Consider the following 16490-nt stretch of genomic DNA (forward strand, 5'->3'; position numbering starts at 1 on the left):
ACTGGCTGCAAAATGATATTTTCCACCAGGACACTACAACACAACATATGGCGTTCATTAGTCAACGAGCTTTGCATCATATCCAGTTGCTTCCTTGGCCTGCAATATCCCCTGATCTTTCGTTCATGAGCATATCTGAGACATGATTAGTCTTTGTTTGTCTGCTATGCTCCAACTGTTATCAGGCAATGAACTTTGGAGGAGGTTTAGAGTATGTGGGCTTCCATCCCTCAAGACATTATCTGCCCACTAACTGAATCTCTACTTCATAGGGTGCAGATTGCATAAAATTTGAATTACAAGAGGTAATCATATATCTTAATCTTGCCTTGTATATTTCAACATTGTATAAATTTATCTTTCTGTAAATAACATCACTTTTTTATATATGCATGCTCTGTTTGTGTATCAGTTGACATCACATTCTACCCAGTCTTTCATGGTGTTCCATTTTCTATGTCAGGCAGTGTATTTAAATTTCAACAAGAGATTTTTAAACATAAATTTAAGTTTGAAATTTGAGACATTAATGTGATGTAATTTATGATTCTGAACATAAAAGAACCAAATAATTATTATATAATTTTAGAGATATATGTGTTAACCTTATTATATTCTTCTGTATATGAATTATATTTTTCATAGAAATATCACTGCTTTGAAATGATGTGAAACATCTACTTAAAAATAAAGGACTCCAAAAATTATACTTTTTTATAGTAGTTGATCTTTCAAGTAAGCAAGAAAATAGTAAATGACTTTACTACCTGATTTATCTTCTCTTTGTATTTCATTTGTTTCATCTGAATATTTTCTTTTTTAATGAAAAAGCTGCATTTGATAAAGTATAAATGATAAAGAAAAAAATGGTTCAATAATTAAAAATATCATTATTATTAAAACAATTATTTATATAGTTAGTGAACCAAAAAAAAAAAAAAAAAAAAAAAAGATATTGATTTTTCTAAATTTTCTATTGATTAATATTATTTTCTGTGATTATTTAAAACTTTTCATTTGTTGATAAAAATTTTCCCCTTTAAAATGATAATGCTTTTCAAGAAAGCAACGTTTTTGATGGTAAAATAATACAAGGTTATAATCTAGTGCAGATTTTTTTTTTGGGGGGGGCGGGGTTAAAACTTCTGGTTAGTAGTTGAAACTTCTGTTTTTTTTTTTTTTTTTTTTTTTTTTTTTTTTTTTTTTTTTGTTAGTTATTTTTTTCTTTCTTTTTTAAGAAGTATTAAATGTAAAATTAATAATTGGATGCTAACAGAATCTTTCCCTAGCAATTAAATAATTAAGTTATTTATTCTGATTCAATAGGAAAGTGGGAGATGGCAGTTAGAGGCTGGTGCTCTTGTTTTAGCAGATGGAGGTATGTGTTGCATAGATGAATTTAACAATATTAAAGAGCAAGATAAAACATGTATTCATGAAGCAATGGAACAGCAAACAATCAGTGTGGCAAAGGTTGGTTTCTTGATGGCATTTTAAATATTTAAACTCTGTGAATTGTTTTAAATTTACATATTATTTAATTTTTGATTTCAGGCTGGCCTGGTTTGCACTCTGAGCACTAGATGTTCAATTCTTGCGGCTACTAATCCAAAAGGAAAATATGATAAAAACCTGGTAATTTTATTAATTATGATGTAAATTTTTAAATAATGTATGACATAAAGGTTTTTAAAGTAGTGTGTAGTTATTATTATTATATTGGGTGATTCTTTTGGTACTAGATCTAAAAGTTGCTAATATTCAAATAGTTATCGAATATGTATGCATGAAATTTGCATCAAAGGACATCATCAGGACACTGACTGATAGAATGAATCAAGTCTAAAACTTTTTTTGTGACCAGATTGTTTCAAAAGGCTTATGGCTGCTATGATTTCCTGACTTAAGCCTGATGGATCTTCCTCCCTTCCCAAAGGGACTATTTTAAAGGAAAAGTTTATGTTAACAAGTTACATATCACACAGGAAAGGTAAAACAACATTGACTGGTCACAGTTTTGCAGGCCTTTTTCACGAGCACAAAGCTTCTCATACAACTATGCCTAGATAGTAGTGGTGAGCAAGAATTTCCTTCATTTTCTTTAGTATTGACATGCCCTCGTGATGTAAGGTATGTATTCAAATATACATGTTCAAATTTTAGTAATAATCTTTGAAATATTGACATTTTCTTTGGTCTAGTACTAAAGGAATCTTGTTATATTATTAGCTATGAAATGAAGTGGGTAGACATCAGAATCTTTTTTTAATTCAAATTTTCTTCTGTTCTGTTTTCATAATTCTCTGTCAGTAGATGTGGTTTTTATGTATCTTGCTTTCCTTTTACAGTATACTCTCGGTTATAAGGGTTAATACAAGAAGCAGGTCATGGATAATCCAAATTATCAACTTTCATGCATGATGTATGTGTTTATTTCTTTAAAAAATTGATAATTTACTCTGTTTTTGAGAACATTTAAATATTTTTTGAATTTCACTGCATATTTTTCTCTCTAAGTGCTATTTTATCATTGTATTCGAATACTATTTGGTCAACAAAGTGAAATAGAGGTTTAAACAGAAGTCACTGCTGTCTCGAGACTAATGTAACTGTCCGTATCTTCTATTCTTGTATTTCAGTAGCACTCTCTGTGTCTTCTGTTCTTGTGACATTTGAAATGATAACTGCATCACTAAAGCACTGAAAGTCCAGCTCTGTTGAATTGTCATTGAACCATTCCTTGATGTTTTCCTGATCGATATTTTCAAAGAATTTTACCTTTTCATTTTTTTGACATTTAACTTCAGTTATTGTCTTGATTTTTTCAAAATTAGACAAATCACCAATTTATGAGTAAGCCCTATGCCTCTTTTTGATTGTAATATTCTACAGGGAGATTTTTCATTTTTGTCCATTTACATGATCTAGGCTTCTTTATTCCAATCACCAGAAGTTTCATCTTATGTGTGTAGTTCATGCATCTGCACAACACATGATTGTAATGTGCTCTTTAGATGATTTGTGACCAGAGGTGGACTTTTCTTTTGATGAAGCAAGTGTTTTTATTGGCAAACACCTCCAACATAGGCCTGTCTCATCTGCTTTTATTGATTTGATCATGCTGATATGAAACCTTAAAAACAAGACCTTAAAGTTGACTTCTAATTCCAACTTTTCATAAAAAAACTTGGATTTTTCCATGCACATTTGACCACTACTTTGCACTTATTCCCTCGTTTCTGGTTAAACCATGTTAGCAGGCCAGATTAAGACTTTTAGAGGGCCTAAGCACTTATAAGATTTTGGTGCCCCTAAATTAATTTACACCTTCCCCCATTCCTTTTCTATTGCTTTTGGTTTACCTGTACCATATATTCTATGGTAAAACTGGCGATGAGAATTTTTTGTAATGCTCCCTCTCCTGAGTTCCTACTCTGAAATATACTGAATACATCTGAAATATCGAGAACCATTTATAATAATGGAAGTATTACCTAGTGATACTTAGAAAATAACACAACTAGAAGCGAAGGATCGAGGTTACTATTTCATGATCGTGGTGACTCTTTTTCTTGATACCCGAAGTACATGCTTGTTTTGCTTAAAGTTAATCCAGCTTTACATGCTAGCTTAGCATCTGTATGGGTTTGTAATAGATTGAATGCACACAGAACCGATAATAGCTTGATAAAATTTATATTTACCAAAAGAAACACCTTACAATTCTGGAACTTTCCACAAAAGTACACATACAACTCTTCTCATTTTCAGTAAGTTGTTGCTCTCCAAATTACTAAGAATGATGAACTCAATGCATCTAAAAGGCGAAGCTGTCATGAATTTCTCAAAACTTTGAAGCAACTTTGAACTAACAACTGAGAATTTGGTGCTCTGTCTGGTCTTATATAGGTTTCAATCAGTCACTGAGAAATCTGTAGTACCTTCCATTTCTCAAAATTACTGAAAGGTATATGAGGGTCGGCTACAGTTACATATAATGATCGATTATATTTATTCAATCACAGTACCAATTGCAGTTATAAGGGATCGGACCAAAATGCCTCCAAATTATCACAAAGTTTGGCGATGTATGGCAATTTTCTGCCAAAATTGGCGACAATAGTTAGTTGCCAAAACCATTGCCACCTTGGTGATATCTCGCCACTATAATGAGATAGCCATTTACTCAGTGTTAAATAGACTTGCTTCTTTTAATCTTATTTTTCCGGCAGAGCATCGTCTCAAGAATTTTATGTTACATTATACAAAAAGTACTACAAATTCACATATAATTTCACTAAAATTACTTGTAAAACATGCAACATTTTTGGTCAGTCATTACAAAAGAGAACAAATCACAGCTAACATATTTTCAGAAGTGGGATGAATACCTACCACATGCACCATGAGTGTCAAAGAAGGGATGAGTTTCAATTTGAAACTTGAATGTTTTTTGTTCTGAAATTTGAATGCTGTAGAATATTTATATAGTCAAAAGTCGTTAATTCGGACACCCATAATTCGGAATGATCTATAATCCGGACATCAAAACTAAAAACTTTCTGCGCATGCGCCGCGTTGACACATGCGCATAGGCGTTTACGCGAGCGCCTAAGACCTTTTACGCTTGCTCTTTCCTCCTGTGTCCAAACAAGAGGACTCTTATCGAACCTGGATTTTTTGCTTAACTGCTTCTTTCACAAACTTTAGATACCGCAAGTGCAGAATACGTTTTCGCGTGCGCGTTTTATGTATAATGGACGTATAAGCAAAAATTATCTAATTATCTATTTCAGTTAATGTTGATGATTGCGTTGTTCCTTAATTTTCGAATTGGATCCGGCTTATTATTTTTTTCAGACTGTAAGAGCAATTTTATAAAAGTAAGCTTAAACTTTCGATTATATCAAATAGAATTTCCGATATATATTTGTTAATATGTAAAGGATCTAAAGCGAAAGTATGTTTTGAAATCCGAAATCTGTTTATCAATTTCACGCTGCTCGGCGGGGGGGAACGCCGCGCCGCGGCGGGCGCGTAATGAATTGGAAGTTGATTTGTCAGCACTATCCTTATCTTCAGCGCAGATGTTTTTATTTGGCTTATAATTCCTTACCAAATGTAGTATTTCATCTCGATATGCTCCGTCTTTGATATGATTTAAAACAAGTTCCTGGTCATTATAATTCGCTTCCGATAGCGAAAAAAAGTAACAGAGGTTATTGAAAGCGAAAAAATTTCGATTGACAAATTAGTCGGTGTTCTTGACACAGCAATTATAGGACTTGAACAGCGGAACTTTGTAACTGAACAAGAAATTATGTCTGTTTAATAGAATTAAAGAGAAAGTATTATCACATGAAACGAAGCAAAACTTAAACAACTTACATTAAAAGAAATGTTTAATAAAGTAAACAAATAAATATTAAGCTTTTTCTTTTTGCAAATTTTGATACCCTTTAGATCATAATTGTTCTTTATTTCATAAATTACGGTTTCATATTTTTAATTTTAGAATTTCTGCATGCCATCTTACGAGATTTAAACTGATGATCTATAATCCGGAAAAATCGATAATCCGGAATCGCCGAAGTCCCGACGAGTCCGGATTAACGACTTTTGACTGTATTGAATTATTTAGGATGATACTAACAGTTTAGAATTTAGAAGCATAGAATCATATTGTTAGTTCTTATCATGGATGAGAGTACCAAGAAAGCTTTAGGTAAAACAAAAATAAAATGCAAAATGTTAAGAAGATGAAATGACATAAGCTTTAGGACCAAGGACCAAGGCGTTTGAATTACGGAGTACCTTTGCAATTAAATGCAATTACCTCCACATCTTCGTTCAGAAAATTGGAATGATTAAGAGAAAGCAGTAGCTAAAGTTTGTGAAAGAAGCAGTTAAGCAAAAAATCAAGGTTCGATAAGAGTCCTCTTGTTTGGACACAGGAGGAAAGAGCAAGCATTGATCACAATGGAGGGTGTTTAGCCCCCCGTCGCGAGTCAACTGCTTGTTCTCAGATACAATAGGAGAGGCAGCCAGCACGCTGAGCGTGAATGGTTGCCATGGAAACGAAACAGCTGATGGAGAGAGGCGCGGAAAAACCGGGCCCCGGGAAAGGTAAGGTAACTAACTGTATTCAAGCTTTTAGCTAAGAGCCTTGGGATGGTCGGGGTGGGGGGACGAGGTCATTGACCGAAGAAGGCGAAAGAGTCGAAAAAGCGCTTGCTGTTTGAGTAGCGAAGAACCGAAGGGTGAAATTGTAAGAAATGCAGCTTGTATTGCAGAGATGAAGCTTTAGCTAGGGAGAAATGATTTAATAATTTTTGAGTAGCAGATGGATATTAACATTTGAGGTATTAGTTTTTTAGGGATTAAAATATTTTAAAGAGTAATAAGCTTTTAAAGATTTAAGAGTTTAGTGATTAAGATATTTAAAGAATTATATGTCATTTGATTCTACATTCTTCCGGCAGCAGAGGTCTTGGCAAGAGTGGGTATTAAATAAAAATAGCAGCACGGTGATGGATTCGCGAAAAGCTATGCCAGATTAGGTCTGGGGGGTATGTTTAGTTAAATGTAGCTGGGTTAGGCCCATGAAGCACTGATAGTTTAGCCAGATGAGGTTCCCCGATCAAGCAAACAAACCCTTTTAGGCCGCCTAGGGAAGATGTTATAAGACCTGTCCGTGACAGCCCTAGGTCTTTTAGCAGAACTAGGTTCAGCTGGATAAGCTTTAGGAGCACGTAATAAATTGGCAGAAGAAACAAGGATTGTTACACCCCATAAAACCTGGTAAAAGACCTTTTACTATTATTCATATAGATCATTTGAGTCAAAGAGTTCCAGAGGTAATCTAGAATTGTTAGTGATAATTGATAATATGACAAGGTTTGTAAGAATTTATGCAGTTAAAGATACAAATGCAGAAAATGTTTTAAAGTCTTTGAAGGATTTTTTAATGATTTTGGTCTAGCAGAAAGAATAATAAGTGATAGAGGATCAGGCTGTACTTCTCATCAATTCAAGCAGTATTGTGCAGACAATGGGATTCTTCATACCTTGAATTCTACCAACATCCCCAAGCTAATGGTATGATAGAGTGTGTCAAAAGAACAGTTTTAGGAACAGTAATGACAAGCCTGTCAGATAAACAGTAGTGAGACCGGGATTTCAAAATAAAAGAAAGAAATCTGAACAACATGGTAAATAAAACTACTAATAAGACATCATTTGAAATGTTCCATGGATATTTGCTCAGATGTAAATGATAGTATCCTTAGGAAGTTAGCAGATGAAGATGCAGATATATGGAATCACCCATGAGAAATCCAAGAACAAGTGCAAAAAGGAATTGAAGAGCTGCAAACAAAAATAAAAGAAATATTTGATAGAAAGAGATGTCATACACTTATATTTGAACAAGGAAAAATCGTTGTGAAGAGATGTGCTTGTAAAGCTACGGGTCAGTTTACTAGAATACGTATGAAATATCGAGAACCATTTATAATAATGGAAGTATTACCTAGTGATACTTAGAAAATAACACAACTAGAAGCGAAGGATCGAGGTTACTATTTCATGATGACAGCTAATTTGAGTCAACTAAAACCATGGCCCAGTTCTGATAATGGGGAAGGCTGAGATGCAGAGCAGTAATCAAGCTAACTTCTCAATGAAATCCATGAAGATTTATTTATAATGATGGTAAATTTTACTACGATTAATGATGGTAAATTTTACTACGATTAATGATGGTAAATTTTGCTACGATAAAATAAGAACTTTCCTCTTTTATGCATATGATTACTGACAAGGCTTCAGGCTTCAAAGTACTTAGGACATTTGAGAATTCAATTAAGCCCCTTTCACAAGAGCAGATTCGAGCGGTAGGAAAACCAATTCTTCCATTGTGTCCCATTCACATGGTGAACAAGCATTAACTGCTTCGCAGAATTGGAGGTAGAACTTAGTTGAATGTTCCTACCTCTTTGGATCAGGGCAATTGGTGAGATTTCCCATACTGCACTGCGCGATTGCGCCGTTCACTTAATTTTAACAAACAACATGGCTGACGTGCAACTGACTGCTCGCTGGACTGTCAGCGAAACAATCATGTTGATAGATATCTGGGGATGCTATATCGTCCCAAAAAATTAGATGGAACCATACAAAATGCGGAAATTTGTAAACAAGTTCAGACAAGGTTATCTGATGCTGGGTCTTCCAGAAATACCATTCAAATTAAAACTAAAGACACGCTTATCGTCTTCAACGAGACAAGGGAACTCGGTAACTTTAGAAGGATTTTTTTTTTATTTAAGAACTTTCATCTACTTTTTTTGAAATTATCAAATGGTTTTGTAACGCAAGATGATTTTAAACTAAAAGAAAATTTTTAGTCCAAAGGAACAATTTGCCCTGAAGAACTATTAATTTTGTTTTGGAATTTTGCATTGAAAACTGTAAACGGTGAATCACTTTTCAAATTGTTGTCACCAACTATTATTGCCCTGTATTATATTTAAATAAATTAAACAATGAAAAATCTGCATAAATATATGTATGTTTCTTGCATTGTGATAAAACAACGGTACTTAGAGCCATCCAATTTTGAATAACGTGCATTTCCACACAAATGTGGGCATCTGGAAGCTCAAATTTGGAACTTGTCCTATCAACTATTTCATATTTTGTAAAACTTTCAGGAATTTTTGATTAACAAACTCAACGATTTCAAAGCGAGCAATGGCAAAACTTTTTTTATCTCCAGTGCGCGAGACTGTGTATCAGAAATTCTAAAGATATGTTCATTTAAAAATTATTTTGAAATATTGCTGTTGAACTGGACTCTACGGTAAATTGCAAAGAACATGTTATTTAATAAATAAAGGTAACACACAAAATGTTTAAAAAAAAGCCCCTTTGAGCGTAATGTAAAATCTGAAAGAATGAATCTGAATCTTTCAGATTTTTTTAGTCCAAAGAGGGCAATTTGTGCAGAAGGACTATCAATTTCCTTTTATCATTTTGGGTTGGCTCACTATAAATGTCGGTTCACTTTTAAAATTGTATTATGGTATAATCTGCATGAATGTATGTATATTTCTCGCAATGTTATCACATCAACAACGGTACGTAGAGCTATCAAAATTTGAATAATGTAATCTTCCCTAGAGTATGGACATATGGAAGCCCTAATTTGAGTTTGAAATTTGTTTTATTATCAATTTCCTATTTTGTAACCTTTCAACGAATTTGTGATTAAAACACTAAACGATTTCAAAGCGAGCAATGGCAACAGTATGAAAAAAGAAAGAAAAAAAAATTTTATCTCCAGCATGTGAGACTCTGTATTGAAAATTCTAAAGATATGCTTATTTTAAAATTATTTTGCGATACTGCTGTTCAACTTAATTTTATGGTTTGAGTACGTAGAAAATTTATCTCTACATATAATAAAAAAGTCTGTCTGTGTGTGTGTGTCTTTTGCTCATGCTGCGCGTAAGCTAATAGACCCATGGCTACAAAATTTAGTACATAGGTGCATCTGAACAAGAGCCAGTGCACCTCGAAGCGATTTTTTCGAAATTCGAATTCGAATTTTTTTTATTTTATGTTTTTTGACGAAATCGCGTCATTTTGAGACATACTGGGCTATAGGAAAGCGAGATTTTACTCTACACACTCCATTTTCACATCGTCATAAAACGTAGGCACTTAGCTATTTTACGAACTTGAAATAAATTTTGTGTTTCAATAAATCGATTAAATACGAATTTATTTAACAAAGCGAGCTTAACATCTTTAACAAAATAACAAAATATAAACATATTTTTATTTATTTTTTGAGCTTAACAAAATATAAATATATTTTTATGTAAAACCTTAGAAACAAACATTATCTCATTCACATTTTCACTTCAAATAAATTTTCTTCTCACTGTTTTGCAAAACCCATCCTTGTTTCTATAAAGTATATAATTTTAAATAAGCAGTTAAAATATTAAATAATTTAGGCCATATTTATATAAGTTTTAGAACATAAAATAAAAGGATTTATCGATAAAATGCAAACTGAGAAATCACACTTTAAAGAATATAAACCATCTAAATACTGGATAAGAATATAAACTGGGGGGTTAGAACCCTCGGTTTGCTGGGTAATGACCCATTGCGACGGGCAGCCCAAGCGACTGGCAGGTAGCAAATCAAACGACTAGTGCTGCCTGGCAAAAGCCAGGTGGTGCCCTGCTCTCCTGGAGGGGCATTGACAGAGGTTGAGCCTCTGCGACTTGTCCTAAAGGAAAAGTGGACCTGTAATGTTGTTCAGTCTAATGAGGCAGGGAAGCCTATATTTAGTCAGGAACTCTGTCTACACCCACTGTGTCCATACAGTCAAAAGTCGTTAATTCGGACTTCAGCGATTCCGGATTATAGATCATCAGTTTAAATCTTGTAAGATGGCATGAAGAAATTCTAAAATTAAAAATATGAAACTGTAATTTATGAAATAAAGAACAATTAGGATCTAAAGGGTATCAAAATTTACAAAAAAAAAAGCTTAATATTTATTTGTTTACTTTATTAAATATTGCTTTCAATGTAAGTTGATTAAGTTGCTTCATTTTATGTGATAATACTTTCTCTTCAATTCTATAAACAGACATAATTTCTTGTTCAGTTACAAAATTCTGCTGTTCAAGTCCCGTTAATTGCTGTGCCGAGAATACCGACTAACTTGTCAATCGAAATTTTTTTGTTTTCACTAACCTCTCTGTCACATTCTTCATGTCTTTATCCATTTTTTGCAGCAATTCCACTTTTTGTTTGATGGACATGGAAGCATACTTTTGTTTTGAACAATCCTTTGGGAGCTCCAGAATCGGAAATTCTATTTGACATAATCGAAAGTTCAAGTTTACTTTTATAGTATTGCTCTTGCAGTCTGCAAAAAATAATAAGCCAGATCCAATTCGAAAATTAAGGAACAACGCAATCATCAACATTAACTGAAATAGATAATTTTAGCTTATACCGTCCGTTATACATAAAATGCGCACGCGAAAACGTATTCTGCGCTTGCGTACACGCATATGCGCAGACGTAAAAGGTCTTACGCGCACACGTAAATGCCTATGCGCATGTGTCAACGCGGCGCATGCGCAGAAAGGTTTTAACTTTGAGGTCCGGATTATAGATCATTCTTCCGTATTATGGGTGTCCGAATTAACGACTTTTGACTGTACTAAATACTCTGGGTAACAGTCATGTAATCTTCTACATCAGGCCAGTTCAGTAGTGTAGGTCGGCCAGTACAAGGACCTGATACATAGCCTAGAACTGGAGGATGATGAAGTTTTGTGGAAATGTGGGAAAAGAATGTCACCTTTTCTTCTAGTGTTTCATACTTTCTCGGGTATTCCTTGTCCTGACATCATCTCCAGCTGTCTGAGGTAAAAAAAAAAAAAAAAAAGGAGCACAAAACTCAAGCACCTATAAATAAGTTTAAAACTCATGTGAGCCAGAATATTTTATTCATAAATTTCCCCTTTTTAGCTTGATTCTACATAAGTTTAAGATTGAGTGAACAAAACTAAGATTGATAATTCATAATGGAAGTTAAAATATCTTTATTACATCTAGAGATAATCACTTATATTTTTTTTAATGTATATTCTGTGTTTAGATACTCAAAATTCAAATTATTAAGAGCATTTATCCAGTTCCAAATACATATTAAACTACTATAAAATCTCAGTTAGCAGCAAAGATACAATTATCCAGAAAAATCAGATAACAGATTTTTCTGGATAATTGAATATATATATTTTCTAGAACTTACTTTTTCATGTTCTAAAATAACAGTAACCTCTAACTGCTTCATAAATAATATTTTTATGTGAATTTGTCTATCAACATTTCAGAGAACAAGTGAAAGTATATTGAAAAACAATAACTCTGCAGTTTTTTCCCCTTCCCCCCTTTTTTGGGAAGCATAGTTAAAGTTCATAATCAAAAAATGTTTTTAATTTGATGTATGTTATTATATGCTACAAACAAATGATGCTATTTCATCTGTCTACAACAGATGCATACATGCCATTATAAAGATAATATTGTTGTGTGCATATGGGTTTGTAATAGATTGAATGCACATGTCCAATAATAGGTTAATAAAATTAATTCTTATGAAAAGAAATATTTTAGAATGCTGGAATTTTCTTCAGAGATATTCGTGCAAGTGTTCACAATATCACACAATATAATCAATAGTTATACTTCAAACTACTAAAAACGTTAAAATACAACACAATGCAAAACATATCTAAAGAGAATTTTAATTCAGATATCTCATTTCACATGGAAATAATAACTTGCTACAACAGTAACTAAGCAACTAACTAAAATGCTCTCTCTCCGACCTTTTATAGATTTCAACTGGTTGCGAGATATTTCTAGTACTTTCTGCTTCTCAAGATTTTTGGAAAGCAATAAGAGGATATAATTATGGTTACATCCAACATAGTGGCCAGTTACATTTATTCGTTTTCAATACAAATTACCGAAATATCCATTTATTCAATGTTAAATGCACATGCTCCTTTTTACTTATCCGGTATAGCTTTGTCTTAAAATTTGTCTCGTGCTGCATTGCACAGGAAAAGACAACAATTTTATTTATAATTCTACAAAAATTAGCTATCTAAATACAAAATTCGTAACAGTATGATTTTATAAATATGCTATTAAAATTATCATCCATATACAAGGGCTATAATAATTCTCTTAAAACTAATGAGAATATATTAGGGATTATTATTTTTCTTCAGTCATTCATTAACCATATCATTTCAGTATGATTTTTGTTTGTTAAATTAATAAGCTTCTCTTATTAAGTATTTGTAAAAATAATTTAAAACTTAAAACTCACTTGAACTTTTCAAGAGGAAATTAAAAAGTTATTAAAATGATAAAATAATATATATATAATCTTAGCACACTTAATTATTTTTATATGTAAATTGTGGCTTTTATATATACACTTTGTTATTTTCCCTCTGAAAATAAAACTTTTCTGCTTTTTATAGAGTTTGCCTGAAAATACGGCTCTGGGAAGTCCATTATTAAGTCGATTTGATATTATTTTAGTGTTGTTAGATACATTTGATAGAAATTGGGATGAAATGGTTTCATCTTACATTTTGAATGGGAAAAATATTTTAGGTAATTATTTTTGATTTCATTATAATGTCTGTATCTGTCTTTAATAGGTACATTAATATTTTAACCTAAGTAAATGAATAAGTAATTTGATTTTTAATGAACTATTTAATTTTTTTTTTTTTTTTTTTTTTTTTTTTCCAAAATTAGCTTTAAGGAATACAGTCAAAAGTCGTTAATCCGGACTCGTCGGGACTTCGGCGATTCCGGATTATCGATTTTTCCGGATTATAGATCATCAGTTTAAATCTCGTAAGATGGCATGCAGAAATTCTAAAATTAAAAATATGAAACCGTAATTTATGAAATAAAGAACAATTATGATCTAAAGGATATCAAAATTTGCAAAAAGAAAAAGCTTAATATTTATTTGTTTACTTTATTAAACATTTCTTTTAATGTAAGTTGTTTAAGCTTTGCTTCGTTTCATGTGATAATACTTTCTCTTTAATTCTATTAAACAGACATAATTTCTTGTTCAGTTACAAAGTTCCGCTGTTCAAGTCCTATAATTGCTGTGTCAAGAACACCGACTAATTTGTCAATCGAAATTTTTTCGCTTTCAATAACCTCTGTTACTTTTTTTCGCTATCGGAAGCGAATTATAATGACCAGGAACTTGTTTTAAATCATATCAAAGACGGAGCATATCGAGATGAAATACTACATTTGGTAAGGAATTATAAGCCAAATAAAAACATCTGCGCTGAAGATAAGGATAGTGCTGACAAATCAACTTCCAATTCATTACGCGCCCGCCGCGGCGCGGCGTTCCCCCCCGCCGAGCAGCGTGAAATTGATAAACAGATTTCAGATTTCAAAACATACTTTCGCTTTAGATCCTTTACATATTAACAAATATATATCGGAAATTCTATTTGATATAATCGAAAGTTTAAGCTTACTTTTATAAAATTGCTCTTACAGTCTGCAAAAAATAATAAGCCGGATCCAATTCGAAAATTAAGGAACAACGCAATCATCAACATTAACTGAAATAGATAATTAGATAATTTTTGCTTATACGTCCATTATACATAAAACGCGCACGCGAAAACGTATTCTGCACTTGCGCACACTGATATGCGCAGTCGTAAAAGGTCTTAGGCGCATGCGTAAACGCCTATGCGCATATGTCAACGCGGCGCATGCGCAGAAAGTTTTTAGTTTTGATGTCCGGATTATAGATCATTCCGAATTATGGGTGTCCGAATTAACGACTTTTGACTGTAGTAGTCTCTGCTTCAATTAAGATATATTTAAAAACATATATATCTTGAGATGTATACTCCGATTGTGATATGTATAGAAAAATATTAATTTTTCAAATTGACCAATTACCTCAACATTCATGTTTCATCTTCAAATCATCTATCAGAATCATAAAATAAGATATTAAATGATTTAGTTAGTAATAATGAATATCAGAGAATGGACATTACGAAAGAAACTGGAAGAAACCCAAATTATAAGGAAAATGAAATGAATAAGTAGTTAAAAATGATGCAATGATCATATAGATTAAATTTAAAATGCTTGTGAGGACATTGTCGTATATTTAAAATGAATAAAAGTTGGCGAAAATGAAAACGGTTGTTACTATAATGCTCCAAGTGTTCAAATACTGAACTTTTGGAATGTTTTGAGAAAGCTATGGATTAGTTAGAGCAGCAAGATTATTCTGCACTTATTCCAGTTAAATGCCTAAAAGGAATTCTTGTTATGGTCTCAAAACGAACAGAACAAAGAACACTACCCATTTTATAGCAATTCAGTAATTACCTTTACCACTCTAAGAGACACATGAGATTTAGCAGCGGGGAAGGGGGGGGGTGTCTGGAATCTATTTTGCTTAATCTATACATCCAAATTTTTGCTTATACAAATTGAGATTGGTCCTGTCTTGTGTGAATAACTAAATATTCTACTATCTCAATATTCACTTCCTTTTATTGATATAGATTTCAGATTTCCAGAATTTATATTTCAGATTTTTATACATTAAAAATAGCTGATTAAATAACTTTCTTTTGATATTATTTAGGTATTTCTCCACACACGAATTTATTATTTTAATATTAACTTTATGGAAAGAAATATTTTAAGTAAACTATATGGGGACTTTACTATACTGCTAACTGATTTTCTGTATGTTCACTTGCTATGGTGATATTCATTTACTGAAGATTATTGTATAAAGTTTTTTTTTAATTATATTTTATTGGTATATGAAGTTATTTTGCCTCTAAAAAGCAATTAAAATATCAGTGGTATTCAAACTATGGGTCCTGACCCCACTTGGGGTCGCAAAAATTTATAGTGGGGTTGCAAAGTGAATAAAAATCGTACAAAATCTGAATTTATGCTATATAATAAAAAGTCGACACTCTGAATTGGGATCACGAAATTAGTTTTGGGGATCATTTGCATTTTTATTCCCTCGCACTGCTATAAAGTATGAATACCACTGGTATATATTATTTAGTTATGTTTCTTAGATTTGCTTCATGTTGAAAAAATGAACAATTTCATACTATGATGAAGTTCGATTATAAAAGGTAAATTTATTTGTTAAAGAGGTTAAATGAAAAAAAAATTAGCAGCTGACTATTGTGAATAAGTAACCTTCAAACATGAATTGTTTTTAACCTCAGCATGTAGAACTATGACAGAAGTAAAGCTACATGATAGATATGTGTATTTTTAACGAAACATTTTTGTGTATATACTATAAACAAACTTTTTAGTATTTTTATTATTCATATTTTTGTATTAAATTATGTATTTCTATAATGCAATAAACTCTTTTTCTTCCGTGGCTGATTATGTGTAAAATATTGTTATAAAATTTATTATTCGTGGCAAAGATCTGTAAAAACTTATAATAACCTTGTTCATGATAAATCATCATTTACTAAATCTGTGAATATAAATTTGTGAAAATATCTGTGAATAATATCTGTGAAAATATCTGTGAAATCTATCTAAACACAAGACATTTAAAAAATTTAATATCCTAGAACAGAAACCTGTAAAATCTCGGAAAGTCAGGAAAATTTTTTAACTCCCCCCCCTCAAAGTTAGAGAAGTAAAAAGGAGGAAAAGTACAGTACAAATTAATCATTTCATATAATGTTCATATTTTTAATAGTGAGAATAAACAAAAGTTATTGCTCTTGAAGGAAAGCAAATGAAGAAGTAGGTTTGTTGTTCACAGAGTAATTTTTAATAAAATATCAGCAGGAAGCATATCTAATGTT

The 16490-nt window shown here is 32.0% G+C and overlaps 1 protein-coding gene across 8 annotated transcripts in view; it reads left to right on the forward strand.

Annotated features, from left to right (window-relative positions):
- The window catches only part of LOC118190438 (uncharacterized), a 165026-nt gene that overhangs the window by 120196 nt on the left and 28340 nt on the right, over positions 1-16490 (forward strand). For all 8 annotated transcript variants that reach the window (XM_085822611.1, XM_085822613.1, XM_085822610.1 and 5 more), the window contains 3 exons: positions 1327-1473; positions 1555-1635; positions 13098-13233. In XM_085822611.1, the coding sequence (XP_085678737.1) occupies positions 1327-1473; positions 1555-1635; positions 13098-13233 (364 nt within the window). The remainder of the gene's footprint in view (positions 1-1326; positions 1474-1554; positions 1636-13097; positions 13234-16490) is intronic.

The sequence above is a fragment of the Stegodyphus dumicola genome, chromosome 8 (genome assembly GCF_044657685.1).
Source record: "Stegodyphus dumicola isolate Sdum_Otavi_A_Nest chromosome 8, ASM4465768v1".
Lineage (NCBI taxonomy): Eukaryota > Metazoa > Arthropoda > Arachnida > Araneae > Eresidae > Stegodyphus > Stegodyphus dumicola.